Source organism: Harpia harpyja, chromosome Z (assembly GCF_026419915.1).
Source record: "Harpia harpyja isolate bHarHar1 chromosome Z, bHarHar1 primary haplotype, whole genome shotgun sequence".
Taxonomy (NCBI): Eukaryota; Metazoa; Chordata; class Aves; order Accipitriformes; family Accipitridae; genus Harpia; species Harpia harpyja.
This window is the reverse complement of record NC_068969.1, coordinates 104,337,564-104,362,508: the sequence shown is the minus strand read 5'-3', so window position 1 is coordinate 104,362,508 and position 24,945 is coordinate 104,337,564. Positions and strand designations below refer to the sequence as shown.

Here is a 24,945-nt window from a genome sequence, read left to right as displayed (position 1 = left end):
GGCTAGTGAGCTTCAGGGGACTCTGGGCAGCACCTATAGACTCTCACAGGTTACTCCGCTCTTTCTGACAAGCAAGGATATGGCCCCGGGAGACACCAACAAAAGATGGTAGACAGTAATTGGAGACTATCTAATTATAAAAGTCAGAGGCCACATTTAGAGTAATTCATCTCCCCATCACTCCTTCAACGTACGAGACCTTTGCTCTCAATCAGCCTTCTCCTACAACCAAACATTTCTGATACCACACAAAGGTGCCACAGCACTTCGCTGAAGAGAAAAAAGGATGCCACTGACCGCAGGGAGGGAAGGGGGTGCCCAGCCTACCTCCAAACCCATCACCCTCCTCATTTTTGTACTGAAGAGGTCAGTGCAAGCAACCGGCCCGAGCTCCATGCAGGGGTCAGAGGAAGTAATAAAAGCCAGAGCAAGCAATGAACAGAAGAGGGCTGAGCCGCACCACACAGAACAGTGTATGGCAGGTGACAGTCACACCTAAAAGCTGGTATTACACTACAGAATTGCACTCACAAAGCAACGTGGCATCAGTATGTCATCACGAAGGGACAAAAGAGGTCTTATGACAAAGTTATGTGAAGACAGAGATGTTAATTTGCTTTAGATGTCACATACTCTAAGATGTGGCTAATGAATAAAAACTACCGTAGCAAGTACAGTAGGACCAGCAAAGGGAAAATTTTAAGAGGACCTTTTTCTTGTTTGGTATTTCTAAGAACAGTTACGGTGGACTCTCGCTCTTTAGTGCATTCTGCCTGAATTATCCAGCAACCCTCACTGATCTGTTCAGAAATTATTCTTTTGAATGAAAATTGGCTAAGAAAATGTGATTGTAAGGAGGGGGGGGGAAACCTTCTCAAGCTTGCCCCATTCAGCATCTCCAGAATGTTGATGCTCACAGACATTGCTTTTAGCAGGCTATGCTTGGCCAAGCATGGCAGAGCATCCCACGCAATCAGTGCTCCCCATGGTTCGCCATCTACAGCAGACAAGTATGAAATGTATTTGCATAGGTAGGTTCATCTCAGAACAGGACAAAGAAAGAGGTTATAAAAACCTCCTAAGCCTTGTCTGGAACTCATGCTTGCCTCCTCCCTTTCACTGCATAAAATACCAAAGCACCTGCGGTTGTGGGCACTGCACCCTTCATGTGCCAATGTACTGAGATGCTCTCTCCTGCTTTTCTGAGCTAGACACGTCTGTAACCTATCCCTGGTTCTCCTGAAGGAAAGAGGTTGGGCAAAAGTCTGATGAGGAGAGGGTATTATTTGATCAGGTCCAGAGTGCAGAGTCCTCATGCAAACCATTTTCAGGATCCATTTTATTTCTCTTGCTATATACCAGCAGTGATCAGTAGAGAAACACTTAATACTAGGGAACAGAAATGCCCCAGATGGGAAGGCAGATGGGACAGCCTGAAAGAACCCATTTGCAAATATGGTTTTTGCACAGAATGTTTTCTGCCATAACCAGCAGGAAAGAGGTTAATGCTATGCCAGACTCCACAGCTGCAATGCTGTGGCATCCACACCCTGCTGTCCCTGACTGAAAGGACCAGAGAATTATGCTGCAACACCCCTGAGAAGCAGGGCACATTTCAGGTATTTTGCTGTTCTTTTTAAAAGATTTCAGTGGTTTCTAAAGTTCTGCTGCAGTCTCTCTGAGTATCTGTGCTCCCAAATAAAGCCACTGGCAAGTGGATGCTCCTGATGCATACCACTGTGAAGTGCTCCCTGACACAAGCCCTACAGGAATAAATACTGCTGTGTTCGCTGTCCTTTAGACATATACAGACTGCACTGCCTCAGCTTCTGTATATAACAGATCCCAGACAACTGAACTTCATGGCTGCCAAGATCTTTTCTCTGCAATCAGTTACATGAACACGCTCTCCTTTTTCTTTATTTTTTTTTTCTTCTCTTCAACTTCTGTCTCTCCCTTTACTACTTCTCTCCTCTGTCTCCCTGTTATCCACAACTGTGTTAATTTAGCTCATGTTAGGCATCTCACTTGGTTCAGAAGTCTTTTGGGTATTTGGGGGGTTATACTTGGGAAAGGTGCTGGTTTTAATTATTTTCATCCATTACCTTATCTGGACTCATACCAAATACAGGCACACTGTGCCCTGGAGAATTACCTTCACTTTAGCCTTTATATCCCCAAAAGGAAGTAAGATGTTTATCAATCAGATTTCAGAGGAGTGCTAAAAGGGAATGTCTTGACTTCTTGAAATCCCACCCCCAGATAGGTCCAAGTATCCCTAAATCATCTCCCACAGTTACCTAATCTCTTATGCTCCAATTTCAAAGTTTATTTACTTTTTCTGTTTTCCAGGTCTTCCTAAGAATGCCAGCCTGCTTGTTCCAAGAAGAGTCTGTGAATCCTCACAAACCACTCTGGTCTGAGCATCCAAAACAGTACTCAGGCAGCTAGAAACAGGATGGGAAGGGAAACCCTAAATCAAGAGATCTAGTTGCCAGTTCTCCGTTGCATAAACTAAATCCCACATAAGAGTGGGACTGGCTCAGACAAACATCTCTTACCCTCCACCCTACTTCCCAGAACTGCCAAATGCAGACACCTGGAGAATAGTAAAATAAGACATGATACTTCCCACTAGTTCTTTCCCTGCCTTTTTCAAACTAAGTAATGAGAAATGCCTGCTCTATTCTAAGTGAACCTTTAGACAGGTTTTCCCATATTCTTCTAATCTCTGCTCAATCCTAGGATCTTTTTTCTTTTTTTTTCCCAGGGTAACATCCTGCTAGTAATAAACAAACACAAACTATAAAGCAGGTATATTCAAGTCTTGGTCTTACACTTCCAACAGATGAGCTTTTAAAAGCAGAAATTCCTATTATTGGCTAAATTTATGATTTCACACTCCAGACTATGACACCTGAATTTTCCACCCTGCTACTTCAAGTCTAACATAATGTTTTAGTGATACAACATCCCAGTCCTCCTCAGTACTGATGATACTTTTCAGCTTTGCGTCTTGAGCAAAGTTCATCACATGCTCCTTATTCTTGTCCCATGAGTATAAAAAAAAATATTAAATAAAAGCAGCCCCAGAACAGAGATATAAGGGACTGTGTGAACAGTTGTACTTCTCCCAGTCATTTCCCCTCACTTGATATTTTCCCAATTTATGAAGCCATGAAATTCAGTAGCCTTACTTAAAATCTTTCCTGTGGTATTTACAGTTTTATTGGCTTCTTTCTCTAGTACTCAGAATGAAAGTTATTACTGTCTTGTCCACGACCTGTGGTACATCTGTCTCACCACACTGGCCCTAGCCCTGCAAGTAGGTTTCTAGCACACCAAGAGGTTTCTGCTACCTGTTTTATGCTGCGGTCTGTTACACACCTTGCCACAGACAGAAAACCTCTGCCATCACCAATTACTACCCCCCTGTCCCTAGGGGTTGCATTCAGGTTCCTCTTTACCACTGCCAAATTAGACAAATCGGAGAACTATTCTGCAATCAGTCAGATAGTACATCCAGGAAAGCAATGAGCAGCTCAGATGGGCTGAGCCAGCAAAGCTCAACCGCCTTTCCAGTCAATGGAAGCGTTGCAGTGCCTAAAGAAGAACCCAGCACGGCTCATGTCTTGACACCAGACAGAAGAAAGCTGGGTACCACTGACTGGCAACCTGTAACCCCAAGTCACACAGTGCTCTGAAATGCAGAGCTATCATTACACGTGATATGTGCCAAATACTGGAGGGTAAATGGTACATACACACAGACACACACATACTCATCTTGCCACATAGGTATCATTAGCCCGCTTAGCTGGATGCAACCGGGTGTATAGAAAGGATGAAAGGCAGTTCCCAAATGCCTAACACAACTTCTCTCAGTCAGTAACACAGTGGTGCTTCACCAATGGTATATGTACCAGGCAAGTATATAAATTAGTGCCCTGATTTAATTCTACAGTGGACAAATGACAGTGGAGAATACTGCTCGAGTCTCTGAGGCATTGCTACAGATCTAACACAGATAAACAGCTCAATCTACTGCCATGATCAGGTTGAACACCTAATGAGACCTTGTCTTGTAAGCAGGTTAAAAAAGAAAAAAAGAGAGGCCCTAAGCACACTGGCTGGGGCTTAGGGGGGTTGGTTTGTGGAGGTTTTCTGTATTGATTTTTTTGTTTTGTTTTAAATCAGATCAGTCTGATCTCCTGACTTGGACAGAAATGGGACCTAAGGGACTTGCTCAGTCACAAAAATAGCCTGTATGAGGGCTAAGAGTCAGGAACGCCAGTGGCAGACTGACAATTCACAAATTCTTACACTTCAAAGAAATCCACCCACTTTGAAAGTCTGAGCTATTATGCCTCGTGTTTTTCTAATTTGGACTTTTAACTCCCCCAAGACTTATCCATTTACAGGCTTTGTACATCACTGCATCTCTCTGTTCTGCACCTTGACTCTTCACACTGTAGTGTCTCAATGAATAATGACTTCCCATGCCAGTGTCAGATGGGACTTCATAGTTCAAAGAACAGAAATTCTTAGTAATGGGGAAACACAGAACATTTGTCAAAGGATGAAAAACACAACTCAGTTTGGCTAGCTTCAGTCTCCATAAAGAAGCTTGACATAAACAAACTTGGCTGGCTTACATTTTAAAATATCTATTTGACATTCAAGCTCTTTAGAGAACACGTTTCTTGAGAAGTGTTATGATACTCAACTTAATTAGAAAAAGTACCATATAAAGCAACATTCACAGCCATAACACGAAGAAATTATGCCAAAAACTGCTCTGCTATCTTGCCAGAAGATGATGTGTCCTAATTACAAGAAAATGGCCAAAACCATAACACAACTGGCTTGGAGATCGTATTCCTTTCTAATGACCAGAGCAATTCAGAGCACTGCTACAAAACAGATTTGATGGCCTAAAACCTCACCTGGGTAAATCAGTGTAGCTGATGATCTGGCATTACATATTTAATTAATTTAATATTTATTATTTATAGTTAATATTACTAATTAATATTAACATTTAATATTACACTATTTCAATACACAGTTACCCCTCTTCCTGGAAGACAGTGATTACTGCTGCAAGCAGGGGCTTTGCGGTTAGTCGTAGCTAATTTACGCTCTCCAGCTTCACTCCCTCCTTCGGTTTGGACTGCCTCCCACTGGAGCAGTAATGGTCATTTAGCTTTATAACTCTCGTTGGCATCCCTCTCCTGAATTGCTACTATTCTCAGACTTTGGAACTCTTCTCCAAAGCCAAGTGAAATCCATTTCCTCATTTGAAAGAGAACGCTTAATTGGATAAACAAGTGGCATTTTGTCCCTGTAGCTTAGCTAGCAATAAAATAAGAAATATGCATTTTTCTGTGTAAGGAGAAACCTGTACTTTTCTAATTTATCCGTTTTTTCTGGCTGTTGGGACTGGGGTCCTACTTTGAAGAAATAGCAGCAGCTTCCTCTGTGCATTTTGATGCAAAAAAGGTTATGTGCACCTGCCATTTTTTGATAAGTGTCTGTTACCAGACTGTAATTTAACTAGATTATAAAAAGATACACCAAAAACTGTCAGCAAGTACTGAGCCACTCTGAACTGACATGATGTAAAAATCTGTTGAGGGAAGAAATACTGCTTCTCCCTTTGGTTATGAGTTATTAGGAAAAAGACAACAGCTGTTCTAAAATGCATAGGCAATGCAGTTCAAATGCTTTGGTGTCATCTATAGACATGGCAAAGATTGTTTAATGAAGATTAAGATCTAACGAGGCCCTCTGAGGACAAAGCAACAAAGGTAATCCAGATTTCATACGGAAAACAAAGCCAGAAAGAACTTCAAGAAATCTTCATATCTCATGGCAGCAACAGCAGCCGATTCTTGTATTCTATACTGTGCACAACAGATTTCAAGAGAAGGGCACCTATATTAACAAATAGCTATAGCAAAAATTCTCCAGGTTGGTGAAAATCCGTTATACACCCTATGCGGTAAGAACACAGGAATGGCCAGACTGGATTAAAATAAAGATCCCTTCAACCCAGTAGCCTTCATGTGGCAGCAGACAAGAGCAGGTTCTTACAGAAAGGCTGTAAGAACAGTAAAAGGATGAAAGGACACAATCACTGACCTACAGATGTTCTGGCAATCTTCCAGTTAGGGACTTCTCCAGTTAAAGGCTGCTTTCTCATCACTTTGCTGGAGCTTTCCTCCATCAGTTGCTCATTTTATCCATTTACTACTCTGCTATCCAAGGTATCTCATTGTCCACATAATTACCCACCTTTGAAGGTCAATTTAAATGATAGATTATGTCTCACAGTTAGTAATTCAATGATTTTATATTAATTCCTTTTGAACAGCACCTCGTCTTAGTGATTTTTTTGTTTTTCATTAAATAACATAGCTTCTCTACTTCAGCCTTGTCTCCTTCAACCACTTCTTCTATTTTCAACCACACACTTGTTAACAGAGTCTCAGGAAGGCTTCCTGATTCTGAAGTATTTGAAAAAGCTCCCAATTTGTGCACCTTTGATGAGCTTTTCTTTAAGACATTTTTGCTTATGAACCAAGTTTTTTTGGTTATCTGAGCAGCTTGTATGTTAATTTTCATTCCCCCCCACCTGAATATAATTATTGTATTTGCAAGAACAAAATTTCGTTTTTCCTTTTACTTCTTACTCTGTTTATTCCCACCAGCTTTTTGTGGTTTTCTTTTTTAAAGAATTAAGACCACAATCATGAATTATCACTTGTCCTGAGCTTCCAAGAAGACATCATTAAAGAAGTCCCATACCACTTAAGTATCTTACCCCACCAGCTGCTTCTTTTTAACCCTTCATCATTTCTAAACTGTTTCCCTTTAGAAGTTAAGCACACCTATAGAGGACACACACTAGATCTACAGGATTAGAAATCAGAGCTGCAAGTTCCAGCACAAGTTAATAGTTACAAAATATTGCTTGTAATTATAACAGATCTTAAGAGTCCTAGCCTTAGATCCAGTACCTTATTATATTCAGCACAGCGCTAATACACATAAAGATGTTTTTCACCCTAGCAGAAGGACCCCTGACAGTCCCAGTGTGAAAAAGAAGTGATAATAAAGACTGAGAAACACAACATTGTTTCCATTTTTTTTTTTAAATAGTGAAATACATCATTAAGACAAGTACAGTATCCTCTTCCTATTTGTTTTGTGCACCTTAACACAGCAGAAAGACCAGGGAGGGGAAATACTATGTATTTAACACCTGTTTGTACAAACATATAAAGATATAAATAATCTTCCTTGTCAGAGACCACATGTTAAAGGAGTACTCACTGACAGCTATTGTAATAATAGCAGAGTTGGCTAAAGAAACTTAGTTAGAGGAAAGTACAAATGAAATACAGCAATCTCATGGGTAGTTCTACTTTGGCACCTGGTGTATTATGCCATGCTGCACAGCAGGCAAGGGGGGGGGGGGGGGGGGAAATAAATAACACCACATCAGTGATGTTGCAAAGACCAGTTTTATTCCATTCATGATTCCATACCCCTTTAAGATGCTTGCATACACAGCCATTGACTAAGAAGTGAAGCTACTATGCCAACTTTAATTGCCAAGGTAAAACAGGGATTACACATAATCATAGAATCATAGAATCATTTAGGTTGGAAAAGACCTTCAAGATCATCGAGTCCAACTATTAACCATGCCCACTAAACCATGTTCTGGAGTACCCCGTCTATGCACTTTTTTAATACCTCCAGGGATGGTGACTCAACCACTTCCCTGGGCAGCCTATTCCAATGTCTGAGATATATATAAGATAGAGACTCCAGGCATCTGTGAGCATGATTCACTATGATTATTCATGAATCAAGTTCGGAAGTCCTTTCTTTCAAGACATTAAATTTTCCCTTTCCTGAAGGAACACCAGATTGGAAACCTACACATTCACCCCAGAGAGATCTCCAAATGCTTTTTGCCTCATGCACCCCCTGTGAGGTAGGCTGCTGGAGTCCATTGGTTTTATTCTACATACTGCTTCTCATTAAAACACACCCCAGCTAGTTTGTCAGCCACTTGCCAGCATACCGCACTACATTAGAAGTGCTTCTTTATATGGCAACTCTGCTGAAGAAAAGGTATATTAAAAAATCCACCTTATGAAAAAAAGACTCCCACCCACGTGAGATGCAAGACTCAGCCCTATTCATACTAAATAATATTTTTTTAGTGTCATACTGGTATATATGACAACACCCAAACTGTTCATCTGCAATGCAGTCCAGAGCGAGGGGCACACATTACATTACCTTAAGATGGAGGGGGAGACCAAAGGAACGACCTATGTTTTGGCCTCCTTGCTTCTCCTGGCTGAAGAACATTCTGAAGACACCGTGTTTCCTGGTATGCAGGACCAGCTGTAGTGGCCCCCTCACACTGCCTAAACTTACTTGCCTTCTGTCTGCTGCTTCCCATGCCTGGGAAGCAGCAGCAGCAAGCACCAGTATGAGGGTGAGGGAGCATTAGGGTTCCCTGCTGCTCCACATGGCTGCCCAAGCAGATCCAGACCCTTAACTGGCTTCATGCACCCCTCTCATACACCACTGCACCGCCAGAACCAGGCATGTGATGTCTACGGACGCTTGCTCAACCCTTCATACATCCTGGCCTTCATACAAATTTCAAAACTTACAGCCCAGTAGTGTATTCATGCCCTGAGCAGAAAGGGGTCCATGCCATGAAACAATACACAAAGGAGCAGTGAAGGACAGTGACAACTTAATATTCATTAAGTACTCTTATTCAAGCTCTTTCTTCATTTAACCCCCTGCAAGTGGGCAGAGCCGCGAGGGGTCAGAGCAGTCGCAGTATGGAGATTATTTTAGCGCCAACAGCACCAAACTGAATTTTAACCTAAATGCACTCAAGTGTGCAACTTCCCCATATGCAATTATTATTTACATCTCAAGACACAGCCCCTCGAAGTCCATGACAGTTCAGACAGCACAATGAAAATGCTGCCTTTTAAAACCAGTTACTAGATTGTCTGGGGCAAACCATGGTATATGTGACCTAGAAAAATTTATGATTTCTGGCTTATTAAAATACGTAATTACCAGAGAGCCACAGTTCTAGAGAACTGTGCAGAGACAATTTTCTTTCACTTAAAGGACCTGAGGGGGAAAAAAAAAGAGCATAAATTTAGGAAATTATGTGCCAGGCTTGTTTGTTTTCAATTTAAGATGATGTTTCTGACTATAAACATTCCCAGATAACAATATTCCCCTGCCAATCTAGCAAATACAAATTTGACCTATTGTAGAATGCAAAAATGATTTGCAACGAATAGATTACTGCCACTGTGCAAATCATAAACAATAATTATGCACACTCAAAACAAAGACACTACAAATATTTGCACAGGTGCACTATAATATCATGTCTGTCATTCAACACTGATAGAAATACAGACCAAAAGAAAATTCTACTAATTCAGTTGCCCCTGTGCCCACCTCTAAAGTAACAGGCATTTAATCAGGGACTAATTAAACAAAATTTTTGAGATGGGAACAACTGTTTGGGATTTGTTGTTAAACCACCTGGCATTCAGAAATACAATTTGAGGATTTTTTCTGCCAATTCCCACCCCCCCTTAAAAAAAACCTGCAGATTGAGATGAACTAAAACAATGTAATGCACAAACTGGAAGAATTTTTTTCCAATAATTTCCATAATTCCAAAACAAAAACTGTTTGCTAGCTTTCCTTTTAGGAAGTTATCCAAAATTACATACTGACAGGCAAAGTCCTAAACAAAAATTTAGTTTTGGATCCAAATAAAGTTCCAGTGAAATTATACTACGTGAGCGTTTTGGGAAAAGAGGGGTGGGGGGAAATGTTTTGTTCAGTGATAAAACTCTCCAATTTAAATGCAGTTGATCTGAAGTTACTAGAAGAATTCATAGTATAGTTTTTGGCAGAGACATTTTTCTCAAGTGATACACACAAACTGAAGTGTAATGGACTTCAGTAAGGGTGAAATACTACCTATAATGTCATTCCAGCTCCGTAAGTATCCACCAAGGAGATTTGTAGTAATACAAATTATTCATATATCTCTTGCTAACACAGAATCATGTTAATTCTTAACAGAGGAGTTTCTGCAAAAAGAAAATAAATTACATAGTAATTGGATTTTTGCCAAAAACAAACATGTTTTGTCCCCCAATACCTAATCCACTATTTGCTTGATCTGATCTAATCATAAAGACAGTGGACCTGACTAGATCTTGATTTATCTATTTAATAAACTCAAAATCAGACAAATTACGGGGGAATACAGAGGGAAGGTAAAAGCCACAGGTACTACAAACGAAGAAAAACATTTGCTTGAACTATTAAGTTCCATTAAGCTCCAGAGCTATGGCTGTGTTAACAATGTTGCAGAAGAACATAAATTTTTTCTTAGTGGCAACTTTCCTTGTGTTTACATTTTGATTAAAAATTAGAATCTGTTATACAGCATAAAACACAGCTATAAGAAGTTATTCAGGAGAGTAAGGACGAAGGACGACCAACAAGCTTCAGAAAAGTCTCCTGAGCCTGAGCCGCTAAACAAGAAGAAGGAAGATGTAATTCACTGTAGATTAATGAAAATTGATAAAGCATGGCATGGTGAAGGCAAAAAGGCAGCAGAGAAATAATCCCAACCTTTGTGTATTAAAATGATGGCCTCTGACCTACTTGCTCCTGTGCAGAAATAGGAACCTGAGCTGCCATTTTCATAGAAAAAAACCTTGGAACTACGTAACAAGCCCATCTCAACAGCTGTCCAAAAAGGCTGTGTCAAGTGTTTGGAATTACCAAGAAACAAAAAAATAATGAAGAATGCACTATGCCACTGAGTAAACCATCTCAAACACTGTGCTCAGTGTTTAACTATTCATTGTCTCCTCCAAGACAATAGATTCAGGAAGCATCAAATGAAGCTGATAAAAAGCTAGTGAAAAGCAAAAGAAGATACATCTAAATCCATTTTTAATTGTTGTAACTTATAGTAAAGATTCATGTTTCTACACCAAGTGACTCAGGGGAGACCAAGAAAGTATGTGAAAGACTAATCCATCAATAGATTCTCAACAGAGAAAACATACCCATACCAAGAAATTTTATCTGAGTTGAAAACAGAAGCAAGGATGAACAAAGGCGAGATGTCCTACTGCCCTGTTCTTACTCTTCCCTAGATATCTACTTAGTCATTGTTGGACAGAAGATGCTGGATAAAACAGACATTCACCCTATCCACAGCCTCCATTCTTAGGATTTTGACCAGATTTGGTCCATGACTGTTCTAAGTAAGGAAGCAGACAGAGTTAACGCTGCATCCAAATAAACAGATATTAAAGTTTGGACTGAGCACTTAGAATCATCTTTGTTTTAAATATATACATTTAAAAATAGAAAAGAGTGGAATTTGAACAAAAGAAAACTTCAAATCAAAAACACTGCCTGCATGAGCCTTTATTGTGAGTTACAACCACAATGGATTTAGATCTACTCGTGGGATTTCCATGCATCAACAGGCTTAAGCAGTTTATTAGGGACTTGCTGTTTGCCATGAGAATTGGAAAGCACAATGCATGTGTTTAAACATAGGCACTGTTTAGCCAAGACAACCAGCTTTTTTTATGACTACTTATTTACTTATTTATTTTTAAAGCTTGCAATTTCAGATGAGTCTTTCTCCAGAGCACACCTTGGAGCCAGTGTGTATGTAAAGGACATAAATATCCGAGCCTAAATTACTAAATACTTAAATTCTGTTGCAATTTACAAATGGGTTGGGAAAGTCCATTGTTAAGCGCCAGTTTCTGGAAAAAAACAATATATTTGGCCATGGCTTCCCAATACCCAATACATAAAACAGCACAGAAGCCTCCTCAGCACACAACATGGATCTTAAACCAAGAGCTTTAGCTGCAGCATAACTGTTCTGCAATGACAGAGCTACATATACATATATAGATTTGCATATGTGTGTCTGCCTGAAGTACGTGTATATATAACCACGCCCTGATGCTGATGCTGCTTAGGGACTGCAGCTGCTCCTCTCTGATAGAATTCAGAGAGAATTGAAGAGGCAGGACCTGATCTTCAGGCTGCTGGTTTTCAGCTGGTGCCAGAAGCCAGGCTCACACAGCTGCTGTAAAAGTACCACTAGCCCATCCATCCTCTAAGTGGAAGCAGTAGACACAGACTATTTGGGTCTGTTGTTTAGATCACCCATTGCTGTTCACCACCTAACATTCTACCCATGTTTGGCTGCTCAGAACAGGAGCAAGATAGGCTTTTCTTGGTAAATTTCTTTTTTTGAACAGCTAGAAAATAAGGCATGCAATTGGCAAGATTTGTCCCTATTAATGTCATATTATATGCATCACTGACTGGGTATGTAGGAAAGCTTTGGTTCTTCCCCTCTCTTCTGCTCATTATTAATGACTACATACAAAGCATGTGTTGTGATGGGCAGCAGGTATTACGTGTTGTTAATATGGCAACCAGCGCAAACAATTCTACTTCCAAGCTGGACCCTTCTGTTCAGCATCATGAAAATGGATTAAAGAAAAAAAAAAGTTTTATGAACAGCAGAACTATCAAAACCTTGTTTCCCCACAGATCTGCTTCTCACATGTGCTCCATTTCCTCACTTAAAGTCATTTTCTCCAGTCTCTCCTGAATCCTCCAGCAATCCTCCATCAGCTGGGCCACAGGTAGCACTGCACCGTGCTGAGTAACAACTTCCAGTTGTGCTGAGCCACCGGTCAACCTGCTTGTGTTAATCCATCATTTCACTGATCAAAAGTTCCCACCTTTACCTGCAAAATTCGTAAGAACTTAATGGCTTTGATACCTCCATGTCTCTTTCAGATTGGGCTGATTTTGGCCAACAAATTCCAAAGATACTAGAAGAAACAAAGAACAGACCATCTTACAAACTTTACATTATTAAGAATCAAGGCAAAATAGATGTTATGTGTATTTTTTACTTCTGGGTTCTCAACCTTTAGACTGAAGTCACAATCCCCCAGTTTTCCCTCAGTAAACGAGACACTTTTTATAAAAAACACCACACTCATGAAATCGTTTTGCAGAAAAAAACCCAAAAAAGATACACACACACATACATAGAAGATTCATTAAAAAGACTCATGGAAACTGGAAATATGATTGACAGCTCTGTACACTAACAATATTCCTAAGTAATTAGCAAATAAGTAGGTACAAATCTAAACAAGAGAATAAGATTTCTTAAAACTATATAAAAAAGAATCTTTCATACTCTCAAAAAATAGTTATCTTAAAGGAGCATTCTAATCCTGGGTGCTCCATTCAAATCAGATCATACTGACTAATCCTTATTTTAACCTACCCCATCAATGACTGTTCCACTGAAAAGTTAACAACTGCATTATAAAAACTCCAGCCATACCCAGCTTCTGGGCTAACAACTTCGTATTGGTTAAAGGTGACAAGGCCAAGACCAGGAGCCACAGACACAGCCGGATTCTCATGTATTGAGATCACTGATGAGATTCATTTGACCTGTCAATTAGAGTATTTTTGCAGACAAAAGACTGGGGGAAGGGAGCTGGCAGATGGATAGTTGAAGTTCAAACACAAAGAAAAGGGATGGATGTTGAAGTACTGCAGCAAATATTAGTCAAATTTTGAATGATGAATCTGTTGTGAAAAAGAAAACCAACAAAACACCATCACACACCCTATCTTTGGATCATCTCCAAAAAAACACCCCAAACCACACAACACAACCAGAACACTAGTCAAGCAAAGAGAATATCCAGATATTTATTATTACATGGAGAAAACAGGCAAACCAAGCACGATAATAGAACAGATGCACAGGGAACACTTAGTTACTTTCAGTGTAAATTTTTCTACTTACAGCATTTTCCATACTACTGCCTAAGAGAAGAAATGTACAGCAGATACACAACAGAGTTATTCAGCAGCTTTTTTCCTTCTTTACACATGCCAGAACAAGCCAAATCACAATGTTTAGACTTTGGGAGCTCCATTATATCCAACCATGGAACAATTCCCATCTCCAAGGAAAAGGCTGGCATGTTGCTTTCCTCTCTGACATTCCCCAGACACCTTATTCCTACATTTTGCTTCCAGCAGATTATCACTAGCTGGACAAAAAGAGGTTGCTGCGGAGATGTCACTGACATCTAAATAAGATGACATGACTGGCAGGTAGGGCCATCTGCCATACTTCCAACCACAAGCAGGATCCATCAAGTACTATATGGCAAGGAATGGCAAACAAAGAAGTGAAAGACTCTCTCAGAGGAAGCAAGGAGAGAAGAGTGAAGGGGAAGAGACCCCCGAAGAAGAACGTGTGCATTTGTTTCCCACTACCCTTGTTCCCAGAATGGAATTCATTTGTCTGAGGTAGCACTACAGGAATACACTCCAATTCACCTCTTGAAGTAACAGCCACCAAAACAGCATGTGTGTCCAAATGTGTTCTGGGGCTGTACAATTCCATGTTAGAGATCAGTGCTGAATTCAGTTTCAGGTGGCCACAAGTGCAACTGAAGAAGACGTTACATATGCCCTTTCCTTAAGTTTATTTCTGTACTGCCACATACTTGGCCACTTACAATGACTGAAACCCACTTCCATTTTAAGAGAAACAGTTTTGTTGGTCACAGGTGTACCACCAGGGAATAGAAAGACATGGTCATTTTTCTGGGCTATAGGAATGAATTGTGTAGAACAGTAGCTTTGCAGCTAGTAACTACCAGCTTTGCTGGTAACTACCTTTAACAACAGATTAGCAAACAAATTGTTAATAACCAACCAACCTCACAAATTGGGAGATACACAAGCAGATAAAAATCCCTATTATAATGCATTTTATCCTTCCATTCCTTTAGAACAAAATATTATAAAACTGGTTAAAAGCAAAGATTCCTTTATCCCTAAACCTCATCTAAGGAAATGTCCTGGTTTCAGCTGGGATAGAGTTAATTGTCTTCCTAGTAGCTGGTACGGTGCTGTGTTTTGAGTTCAGTATGAGAAGAATGTTGATAACACTGATGTTTTCAGTTGTTGCTAAGTAGTGTTTAGTCTAAAGTCAAGGATTTTTCAGCTTCTCATGCCCAGCCAGTGAGAAAGCTGGAGGGGCACAAGAAGTTGACACAGGACACAGCCAGGGCACCTGACCCAAACTGGCCAGCGGGGTATTCCATACCGTGTGACATCACATCTAGTATATACACTGGGGGGAGTGGGGGTGGGGGCATAGCCGCTCGGAGACTAGGTGGGTGTCGATCGGCGGGTGGTGAGCAATTGCACTGCGCATCATTTGTACATTCCAATCCTTTTATTATTACTGTTGTCATTTTATTAGTGTTATCATTATCATTATTAGTTTCTTCTTTTCTGTTCTATCAAACCGTTCTTACCTCAACCCACGAGTTTTACTTCTTTTCCCGATTTTCTCCCCCATCCCACTGGGGGGGGGGGGGGGGGTGTGAGTGAGCAGCTGCATGGTGCTTAGTTGCTAGCTGGGGTTAAACCACAACAGGAAAATAACGAGTAGTCCAGCATCCTGATGCAAACTTTCCATATCCATAGGAGAGGAAAGCCTAAACAGCAGTATTAGACCACTTTCATAGGGCACACCTCCACTGAAGTACTGTTACAGTACCTGCATAGAACTGTTCAACCTGGGACAGATCATAACATGGTAACATGTGGTCAGCATGGAAAAAGCGTCTCACTCTAACTAGAAAAGCTTCTTGGCATGTAGCAGGAGAACAGAGATCATGCTGAATTCCCCCAAACTGAAGCATGTGTTCAACAGATAAAATGCCATTGGTGGATTTTATGCTGCATTGAGTGGACTAGAGTAAGAATATAGGTGACACTGCATAAGTACCAGAACTCATTCTTAGGCTTCATATAATGGTGATATCCTGCAATAAGGAGAACAGTTACATTCGAGCAGAATTCAGCCACCATTCCACTCTTCAGTGACAAACTTGCCACATATGTCAGGGCAGACACAGATCTGCCCAGAGAGGTCCCACTTGGAGCATCTCTCGCCAGCTGCCATATAAAGAGAAACAGTCATACAGCCACCAATTAAACATTGACAGAGGGCTGCCCTGACTGTTAGCTGGGCACAGAGGAAGAACTGAGGTGGGGGAAACCTTTCAAAAAATCCTGGGCACAAGCAGCAGACTTGACCAAGTTTTCTACAGATCGCCAGAGTACAGAGCAGCCCCCAGGTTTAGTGTGTATGTCTGTCACTGCTAAGAAACAGCAGTGTTCTGCAGTAGGTGGATTTTGGGAGGGGGAATAAATAAACAAACAGTGCTTCACGACTTTGTACTGCATTGCTGTTGCCTGGGCAGCAGACAACAGCAGCACTTCTTGTAAACGCTGATGCCCTTCAGGACAGAGGCAACCCTCTGACCAGCTGGAGACAGCCAAAGCACAATCTGTCCACAGCGCTACTACGCAAGGCCCAGCATAGCCAGGAGCTTACCAGGTACATGTGTACAGACCGTTCTCAATTTCCATACTAATGTCCTTCTATTCTTCAGCCATTTCCATGCTGATGCTTGCATAGCCTTTGAAGATAAAAGTATTACCAGAAGCAACTGTCGATTGACAGGTCTCCACTGTAAACAAGGGTCAAGGAAACAAAGCCTTAATGATGCTCTGTCATCTAAAAATACTATAAACAGTGTCTGTGTTACTGATGAATAAAAGAGGGCCTTGTTCCTAATGAAGAGGACAGACTATCAAGAGAAACATCCACTTCACAGCTCTATAGGACTCAGTGCATAAACCTAAGGTATTCATTGAACTTCACTGAGCCTTGCTCCCTCCCAGCCCTACTGAGGGGACAAGCTGACACTACTGCTGTGACACAGGGGATCTCAGGACTAACACACAACTGAGAATTAAGGCATTGGTACTTGGAAAAGTTCATTATAATCTCCTGTGGAAAGGCACTTTGGAAATATAAAGCATTATTAGAAGTGTGCCCTAAATAGCCTGCCAAGACAAATCCAAATATTATTTCCACTGAGAGAGACAAAACCAAAACTATTTTCTCCCTTTCCTTCCTCTTGGAAACTTTCCTGTATCTAAGAGATTTCATGTCTGCTGTCTTCCCAAGTGCCACAGTTTGATCCATTTCTGGTGCTCCAGTAGTGACTTCCTCTCTGGGGTTTCCTCCTCCAACTGTGACCCAAAATAAACAGCAAGGTCTGCCCAAATCTTCCCATGTTAATGCAGTCTCATGCATTATTCTACAAGACCCAGCAGTGCAAAAGACTTAACTAGACAACTAACCCAGAGAAGAAGAGACAGAGCTTACAACATCATGTTTTTCAACCTGTTAAGAAGGTCATGACCTATGTAGCGTGAAAGGGAAACACAGATATACATACAGAGTGTTAGAAAAAAATGGATTTGGAAATTACAACTTAGTTCCTCCAGATATCTGCTAGTTTGTCTTCTTTATCCTCTTGTCCAATTCTGCCCAAATCCCTTTATGAAACTAGCCATGTGTTTCCATATATATTTCTGAAAATAGAGACATATTTACATTTTTAAAAAAGAACAATGTCATACAATGACTGTCCACCACATTCTTGTATCTCAAATCTGTCACTCTGTTATTCCCCTTGCAGGCCATTTTGGAACATATAAATACATAGGAAAATGAAATTTGTAAGACATCAACGTACTTTGTTTTCAAAACAGCTAAGCAAATGCTTCAAATCCTAAGTATGATGACATTCTAGCTGAAAAGGCAACATACTGTCAACCTGGAAAAGCACTGATGGCAAAGCGCTGTTTCCCACATTTTGAAAGTGTCACTTTTCGTTTTCAATCATTTGTCAATATGATGTAGTCAAACAGGTGCCCCTCTGAAAATCACATCTCAGCACCATCCACTCGATTTATGCAGAAGAAATTTGATTCTGAAGAGTGTCACGAATAAAAATGAATAGTAAGAGTTGTAACTTTGTTATATGAGTGATGCCCATGTAATGCCAATGAAAGCAGGAATCTATTTCAAAGTAAAAACACAAGGGAGATGAAGATCCATTTCTAGGTTTTCTATACTTCCAGTGCTGTGTGTGAGTGATCTTTATGACAGAACACAAATCTACACCACACATCTTTGTTTTGTTCTTATACACTGCTATTATCCTGGAAATTCAGGAACTTTCAAATATGAATCAAATAGACTTCACATGAGAGGAAGTCATTCCAGAAAGAGGACTAAAACTAGGATTCCCCTCCCACAGGCATATCTAGGAGGTTTTTTTTCCCCACTTCAGGCCAAATTGGGGGGGGGGGGGCAAAAGATGACATGTTCTTAAGCAATTCACTTGGACAAAATTACAAGATAACATTTCAACCATTTCCCACTAAAAATATCAACAAAAGGGATATTCCGGTACAACATATTTATTTAACCAAATCAGTGTTTTCCAGTATCATAAATTTTTTGACCAGCTCCTATCCTTAAGAAAGCCAAAAACTAGCAGTTTAGGGATCACACACTTTCCTGTCACTCATTACCATGCCTCATTAAGACCATTAAGGACCGTCTCAACAAAAAAAGCACAATATGTTTATCATTTTATAACGTACCTGAGCTGTCAAGCCAAAACGGCATCAGGAAAGGACATATCTTCCCCGTATTTGAAGGCTAAGATACTGGTTCTTCCCAGCTCTTGGATTATGAGGCTTGAGCACGTCAGCACTGTGCCAGCTTGCAGTGGTGGGCTGAGAAGCTAAGTTTTATTGGGACCCATTTGCCAAAGCACACACTCAGAGTGCAGTCCTGACCCAGGCTGTCACAGGTGAGAACCTGTGCAGGAGCCACTGCTGCCAAAGCATATTCTGGGAAGCTGGCACCTTTCAACCGCCTTAACAACTCGCCCTGTGCAATTCATTGTTTCGTGTAACTTTTTATCACGTAGTTTAGAATTAATCTCCTACAGTAAACAAGCTTACCATTTCTCCTCATAAGATAGGGTTTTAGTATCTCCAATAAGTTGCTCTAATTCCATGGTGTTTACCTATTCTCAGTTCTCCTTCCCTCCCTCTTAAGAATAAACAGAAAACTTCTTTTCAGTGGAGAAACACAACACATCCCAGATAGAAAAAAAGAAAAAAGCAGAAACAGACATGGTGCTGAAGTGCAAAAAACTGGGGATCTCCAGGGTGGAAATAATTTACCATTAGCTCAGGATGCAGCAGACCACCACAAACAGTTTCAGAAATGCCAGGTTTTTATCCTGAAAACCAGACTGCACTTCTCAATGCTGGCAAAACTATTCATTAATAAATGTTTTCATGTGACACTGGATCTTTTGGAAAACTTCCAGGGGAAAGGCAAGCTAAACCACCTTTCCCCGGCTTGTGGCACTCAGAGGAATTAAGAGATTCAGACCCAACTCTTACTGCAACCTCTTCAGGGCAGTTACTTCTGGACTTCGAAAATCATTGCATCAAAACCATCATGTTTTTCCCCAAAGGTCACTTTCAACCTGAATTAATTTATGATTCTATATTTTCAAAGTTTCATTTTGGGGTAGGGGGGAATAGCAAACCAGAACAGTATTTTTCTGATACAAGTGTCTTGTCAAAAAGAACAAATCCCCAAGCGTGTATTCTAGCAAACGTTGTTTCAAAAACCTCCAAATCAAAGTAAACCTCAAAAAGTTTGTAACCCAAATGAAAAGATCACTTTGAAGAATATTACCAAGCTGAATTTAAAATGTAATTTGAGTATTTGTTCTTAATCCTTGTTGCAGACTAAATACTTCAGAAGGCATAATGAAGACCTAGCACCTCATTTTCAAGTTCTCATCCTAACGAAAACTAGCAAAGACATTCTGGTAAAGCACATGACAAACCAACCAAAGGCACTACTTGTATCATCATATCTCCTTCTCCTTACTGACCCTGTATGACCATAACATGTTTCAGGGAAGTTTCGGTAAGTTGGTCCCCACTGGAATAATTACTTAGAAAATCCCTATCTTCACGTCTGTGGGACTGAAGCTTCCGACTTCAAGCAATGGTCTGTTTCTCCAGGCAACATGCCAAAAGCACTTGTGTAAGATTCCGAAGTTTCCCAGTCAATCTACATCACAGCTGTCTTCATGTTGCTTTTTGTACATTGCCAAGATACTTCTGTAACTCACTGATTTTCCAAAGCTTCTGAAAGCTTCATACTGCTCAACAGCAAGGAACACACTTCAATATTGATGGGTTGGCAGGAAAGGATGTACTTTACAGACACTCACCTTGGTGTTAAGTTCCGGCTCAAGAATGAAACATCAGTCCCTAGCCTGTTGCAGACTGAGATGTATTGGCCAAAAGGCATCAGTGTACTGTGCTACACACTTTCAAATACTATCATCTGTCACTCAAGGATCAAGGCACTAGAGCACATGCACAGTGCATACATTTCATTACCTCTGCCCGCACACTCCACAAACCCTTTGCGTTTTGCCTCTCACAAATTACATGCGCCATTTTACACGGCTCCCTACAGTATCCCCTTCACATTCATGCAGTTTGTCTCTTCTTTCCCACCCTGACAAGACAAGTTCAGCCTTATCCTCTAGAAAGAGAAACCTAAGCTATGGTAGTGCTAAAAAACAAAGCACAGCAAAAATAAGGTTTCCACCTCCTTGTCTCAGTCTGAACCACAAGCTATTGAGAAATGTAAAAGCTCCAGCCTTAGAAATGCTCTTTTGAATGAGGGATGCCTAGAAGAGGTGCAGGTTTGAATTTAAAGCTCCAGCTAAGGTTGCATCTACCCTACCATTTATTTCTGAAGTTGCAGTGCAGTTCTGAAGCATATCTCCCAGTTTTTGCAACTTTCGATTTGGTGCACCTGAGCTACATTCCTTTCAGAGGAAACTAAAACAGAACCTCATATCCAGATGCATAGCAAAGGCACTCCAACTACTAATGGGATCAGTGCAATGACTGGGTATTTGGATGGCTTCAAGCCATATGAATGATACAGATGTTCAGTCCAGACCACCAGAAAAAAAATGTAGCGAAAAGCAAACCACAAGGGGCCTCAGTATCAACTTTTGACCTTCTGATTCTCTCTTCCAAAAATCCAAATGACATCCACAGTATTAAACTGATTCTTTCAGAGCATTATGTCAGTAAGGTATCACATGGCTCATCCAGTTTCTTACCAGACATACTCATATACCAATGATCTAGCTCAGTTCTAAGGACACCAAAATTAGCCTAAAACCCCAGTAAAGGTCACATCACTTACCAGGCCATAGCAAGTGCTGATCGCTGCTGTCCCACTCTTAGAACCTGGCTGCAACACTGTGCCAATGAAGTGGCACGGAACTCCCGAGCGAGTTGCAATCTTCGCACTGGTGTGGTTGCCACGTCTCCTTTCTACTACGTAGTTATGGGAAAGAAATCCCAAGTGGACAGTCAAGTTAAAAAACAGATCCTTCTCCTTGTGGTTAATTTTGTAATATACCAAATTTTCCTCTTTGCCGAGATCTCTCTTCTTCCTTGTGTTTGAGATGTGATGGTGTAAATCAAAAGAAAGAAAATGCCCACTTGCATCTACTCGTGCTGGATCAACGACGTGGTATTCTGGCAACGTCTTGATAAATTGCTCTGAGAGGAAGGAGAAAAAAAGAAGCAAAACTAGGGTGAGTGCTAGCCTGTTCAGATCTCACATGATTTAAAGGGAAACTCAAAAGTGACTGCAATTCACCACACCATCCTACCAACACAAAGGTAGGCAGCACACAGACCACCGTGCAATACAGTCTTCATTTGGGCTTTCTACTCTCCCATTAAAACACTCAATATAGAAGCTAACATTCTTCTTTTAAAATATTTTGCCACTATTCATATAAAAGACTGACTGTCACACACACCCCCCTTCCCACTCCCACAAGAGCTGGGAACCTTCTCTGTTCTAGGTCCCCAGTACATGATGCTCTGATCAAGGAGATCATCCTCACACGTCCAGAAAGATGACCACCTGAAGTAAGAGAGAGCGCCTTACAAATACACATGGGTGAAGAGAACACTACTAATTGGCTTGATAGTCTGTAGCAATAGCACCTCAGTAGCATCAGCTTTAGCAGATGTTGCAGCAGAGGAGGAAATTTTAAAGAAGGGTTTGAAGAGGAATGAAGTAACCATGCCCTTTTGTATAAGGGGTTCCAGCCAGGATAAGATTGGACATCTTATCACTTGTTAGGATCTAGCAAGGGAAGAAAGCATTGCTGGCATTCTTAGCTCCTGCTGTGATACAGAACAAACACCACCTGTTCCCAATTTTTTTTTTTTAATTAGCATAAAACTCAAAAGCCCCAAGCAAATAACATAAATCCACATAAAACACAGTCCCTATGGGCCAGATCTTCTGCTGGCATACTTGACTTCAGGCCAAGAAATCACAGTCTGAACTTATTTAATCAAAAAGAAATTGGGAGTATACATGTCATTCCAGTTCCTCTTTCCCCAGGGCTGTTCTTCATTCCCAAAGTCTCAGCCACTTATACATGAAGTGATTACACCTCATTCATTAATTAAGCCGGTTAACAGAGCAATTAACCTGCTCCAGGTACTTCCAGAACAATTTACTCCTCCCTAGGACTGCTAAGACAATCCTTCTACAGACACTTCACTCTCCACTACCTGCACCTTCAAAGCCACACAGGATAAGTCATGCCTGGACAGATAGCTGTCTGGATTCATCCCCTTCAGGGAGGAACATACCTCCTTTGTCTTCATTAGCTGCAGCATGAGACGTGGCTACTCATGCTTCCTCAGGCCATAGACCCCTGAGACACATGCACAGAAACACTCCCAATTCAAAAAGACCCAACCAAAACACACAAAAACCCCACTTCCCAGCACATATATAAAACTAGATGAGAGACTTGGCCTTGCCTCTGGAGCATCGTTATTTCAGAAGCAAGCTTATTCTCATACACAACAGATTTCTTTGTACACAAGCCTTCTCACCAGCCTACAAGGACTTTGTGCCTTTGCAGGACAAGCCACAGCAGTGGGCTTCTAGATCTCCACAGTGGCAGGTCTTGACAACATGGAGACTAACACCTACCACAAGTTCTGAGAGACGTCTCCAGCCCTTGTTCACATAAGGACGACAGGGAGTGAGACACTGAAAGCTGAGTCCACACCTTCACGTCTGCAGTTTACACTGCCTGTAGATAGGTACCAGCTGCCTGACAATTTAGCAGCTGAAGCTAAATCGAGGTCCCCCCTTCCTCACATTCCAGAATGAAGCAAAAAATAGGCAGGGAGAAGAAAGGAGAAACAGCCAAAAGTATGGCTTACCTGCAGAAGTTGAATTATAAGACTCCTGGGTAGTCCCACATCCCATATTGTGCTAGCGAAGACAGGCTAACAGAAAACGCTACAAGACCAGGCTCCCATTTCTATGGTTTTCAGCACAACTCATGAAATAATCAAATTAAATGCCTGAAGGAAAACTTACTCATTTGCTGTCACTGTGCGATTTGCCTCTGCTTGATGTCTTGAGCTTAATTTGTTGTGGCTTAACTGTTAAGCTCTGTACAAGACCAAAGACTTGCGGTTTTGGACTTCAAACTATTCAAGGAAGTTTTTTATTTCATCACTAGAGTAATTAGTGTGTAGAGGTTAAGGCAAATTGGACATCATCATCATCAGTAAAAGGGCAAATAATGCCTAAGTACCTGGTGGCAACAGGATTATCAGAGAAGTCTAACTTCACCCACTCCTTAAGTGCTCATTTCTGAATGCTAGTCACTGGAGATTTATGCTGCAATAATAACATACTGTAATACAACTGCAGAAATGATTTATTAAAAAGTTTGCCAAAGACCAGAGAGAGTAAGATTACAACATAACAAAGTTTAACAAGATGAGGCTAAAGATATTTCTGCAAGTAATCATTATCTGTTTCATCCAGACTTTTGGGTAGAGGTTACCAAAGGCAATCCTACCAATAAGGGAACAATTTACCGAGCTCCACATTAAGCCTAACATACCACTTGACCTTTCTAGCTGGAGAAGAGTGTAAAACAAAGACAGGAGGTACAATTTTGGTAATACCTTTCTGCCTTTCTAGGAAAGAATAACACTCAACTAGAAGGCAGAGACAACAAACAGAATAACTTAATACATGCAACCCAGACTGCACAAGAATAAGGGTTGTATTATTCAACACTGACTGCCCCCATTTTCCTAAAGTAATAATTCATATTAAAACACCACAGGTTCTCATAAAACTTAGTGCCAGCAAACATTAAGTGGAGGGAATCTATCCCAGTGCCACTGACAAGCCTTGGGGCTTGCTTGTCATGGTGTTCTCCTTGGCCACCTAGAATACTCTCCACTCCAGGGAATCCCTGCCTTTCGAGTGGCACTGCTCAGGATTTATAGGCCAGGAAAGGGAAGTCTTCCCTGGGTGGCTTGTGTAGCTCCAGAGAATGCTCTGTCTTTCCACAACTGCAGTCTGAGCATGTAAGCTTCCATTGGTGCGGCAAGCAAGGCCAAAACATCACACTTGGCAGCACATGTTCAAGTCAGTACTTTGCCTTGCAATCACGGTGTTTGCACAGGCCCTTCTGGGCATAAAGGACAAGCAAGGTTCAGGCCCTTCACACTTGTTTGACGAGTCTAAGAATTGTTTAAATTGTTGGAGAAACCTTCCCTGCAGACCCTCCTAATTCTGCATCACTGAAAACATCTGATAATACTCAAAACCACCGCTGTCTGTTCTGGTCCTCTGTGGATTCAAACTCACCACACATAGCAGAGAACTGCCTATATTAACAATGGCTGTACACAAAG

General features: G+C 41.0%; 1 protein-coding gene across 1 annotated transcript in view; it reads right to left on the bottom strand.

Annotated features, from left to right (window-relative positions):
* Window positions 1-24,945, bottom strand: part of ADAMTS12 (ADAM metallopeptidase with thrombospondin type 1 motif 12) — a 168,102-nt gene that overhangs the window by 141,042 nt on the left and 2,115 nt on the right. The window contains 1 exon segment of the mRNA XM_052777832.1: window positions 21,383-21,744. Coding sequence (XP_052633792.1) covers window positions 21,383-21,744 — 362 coding nt within the window.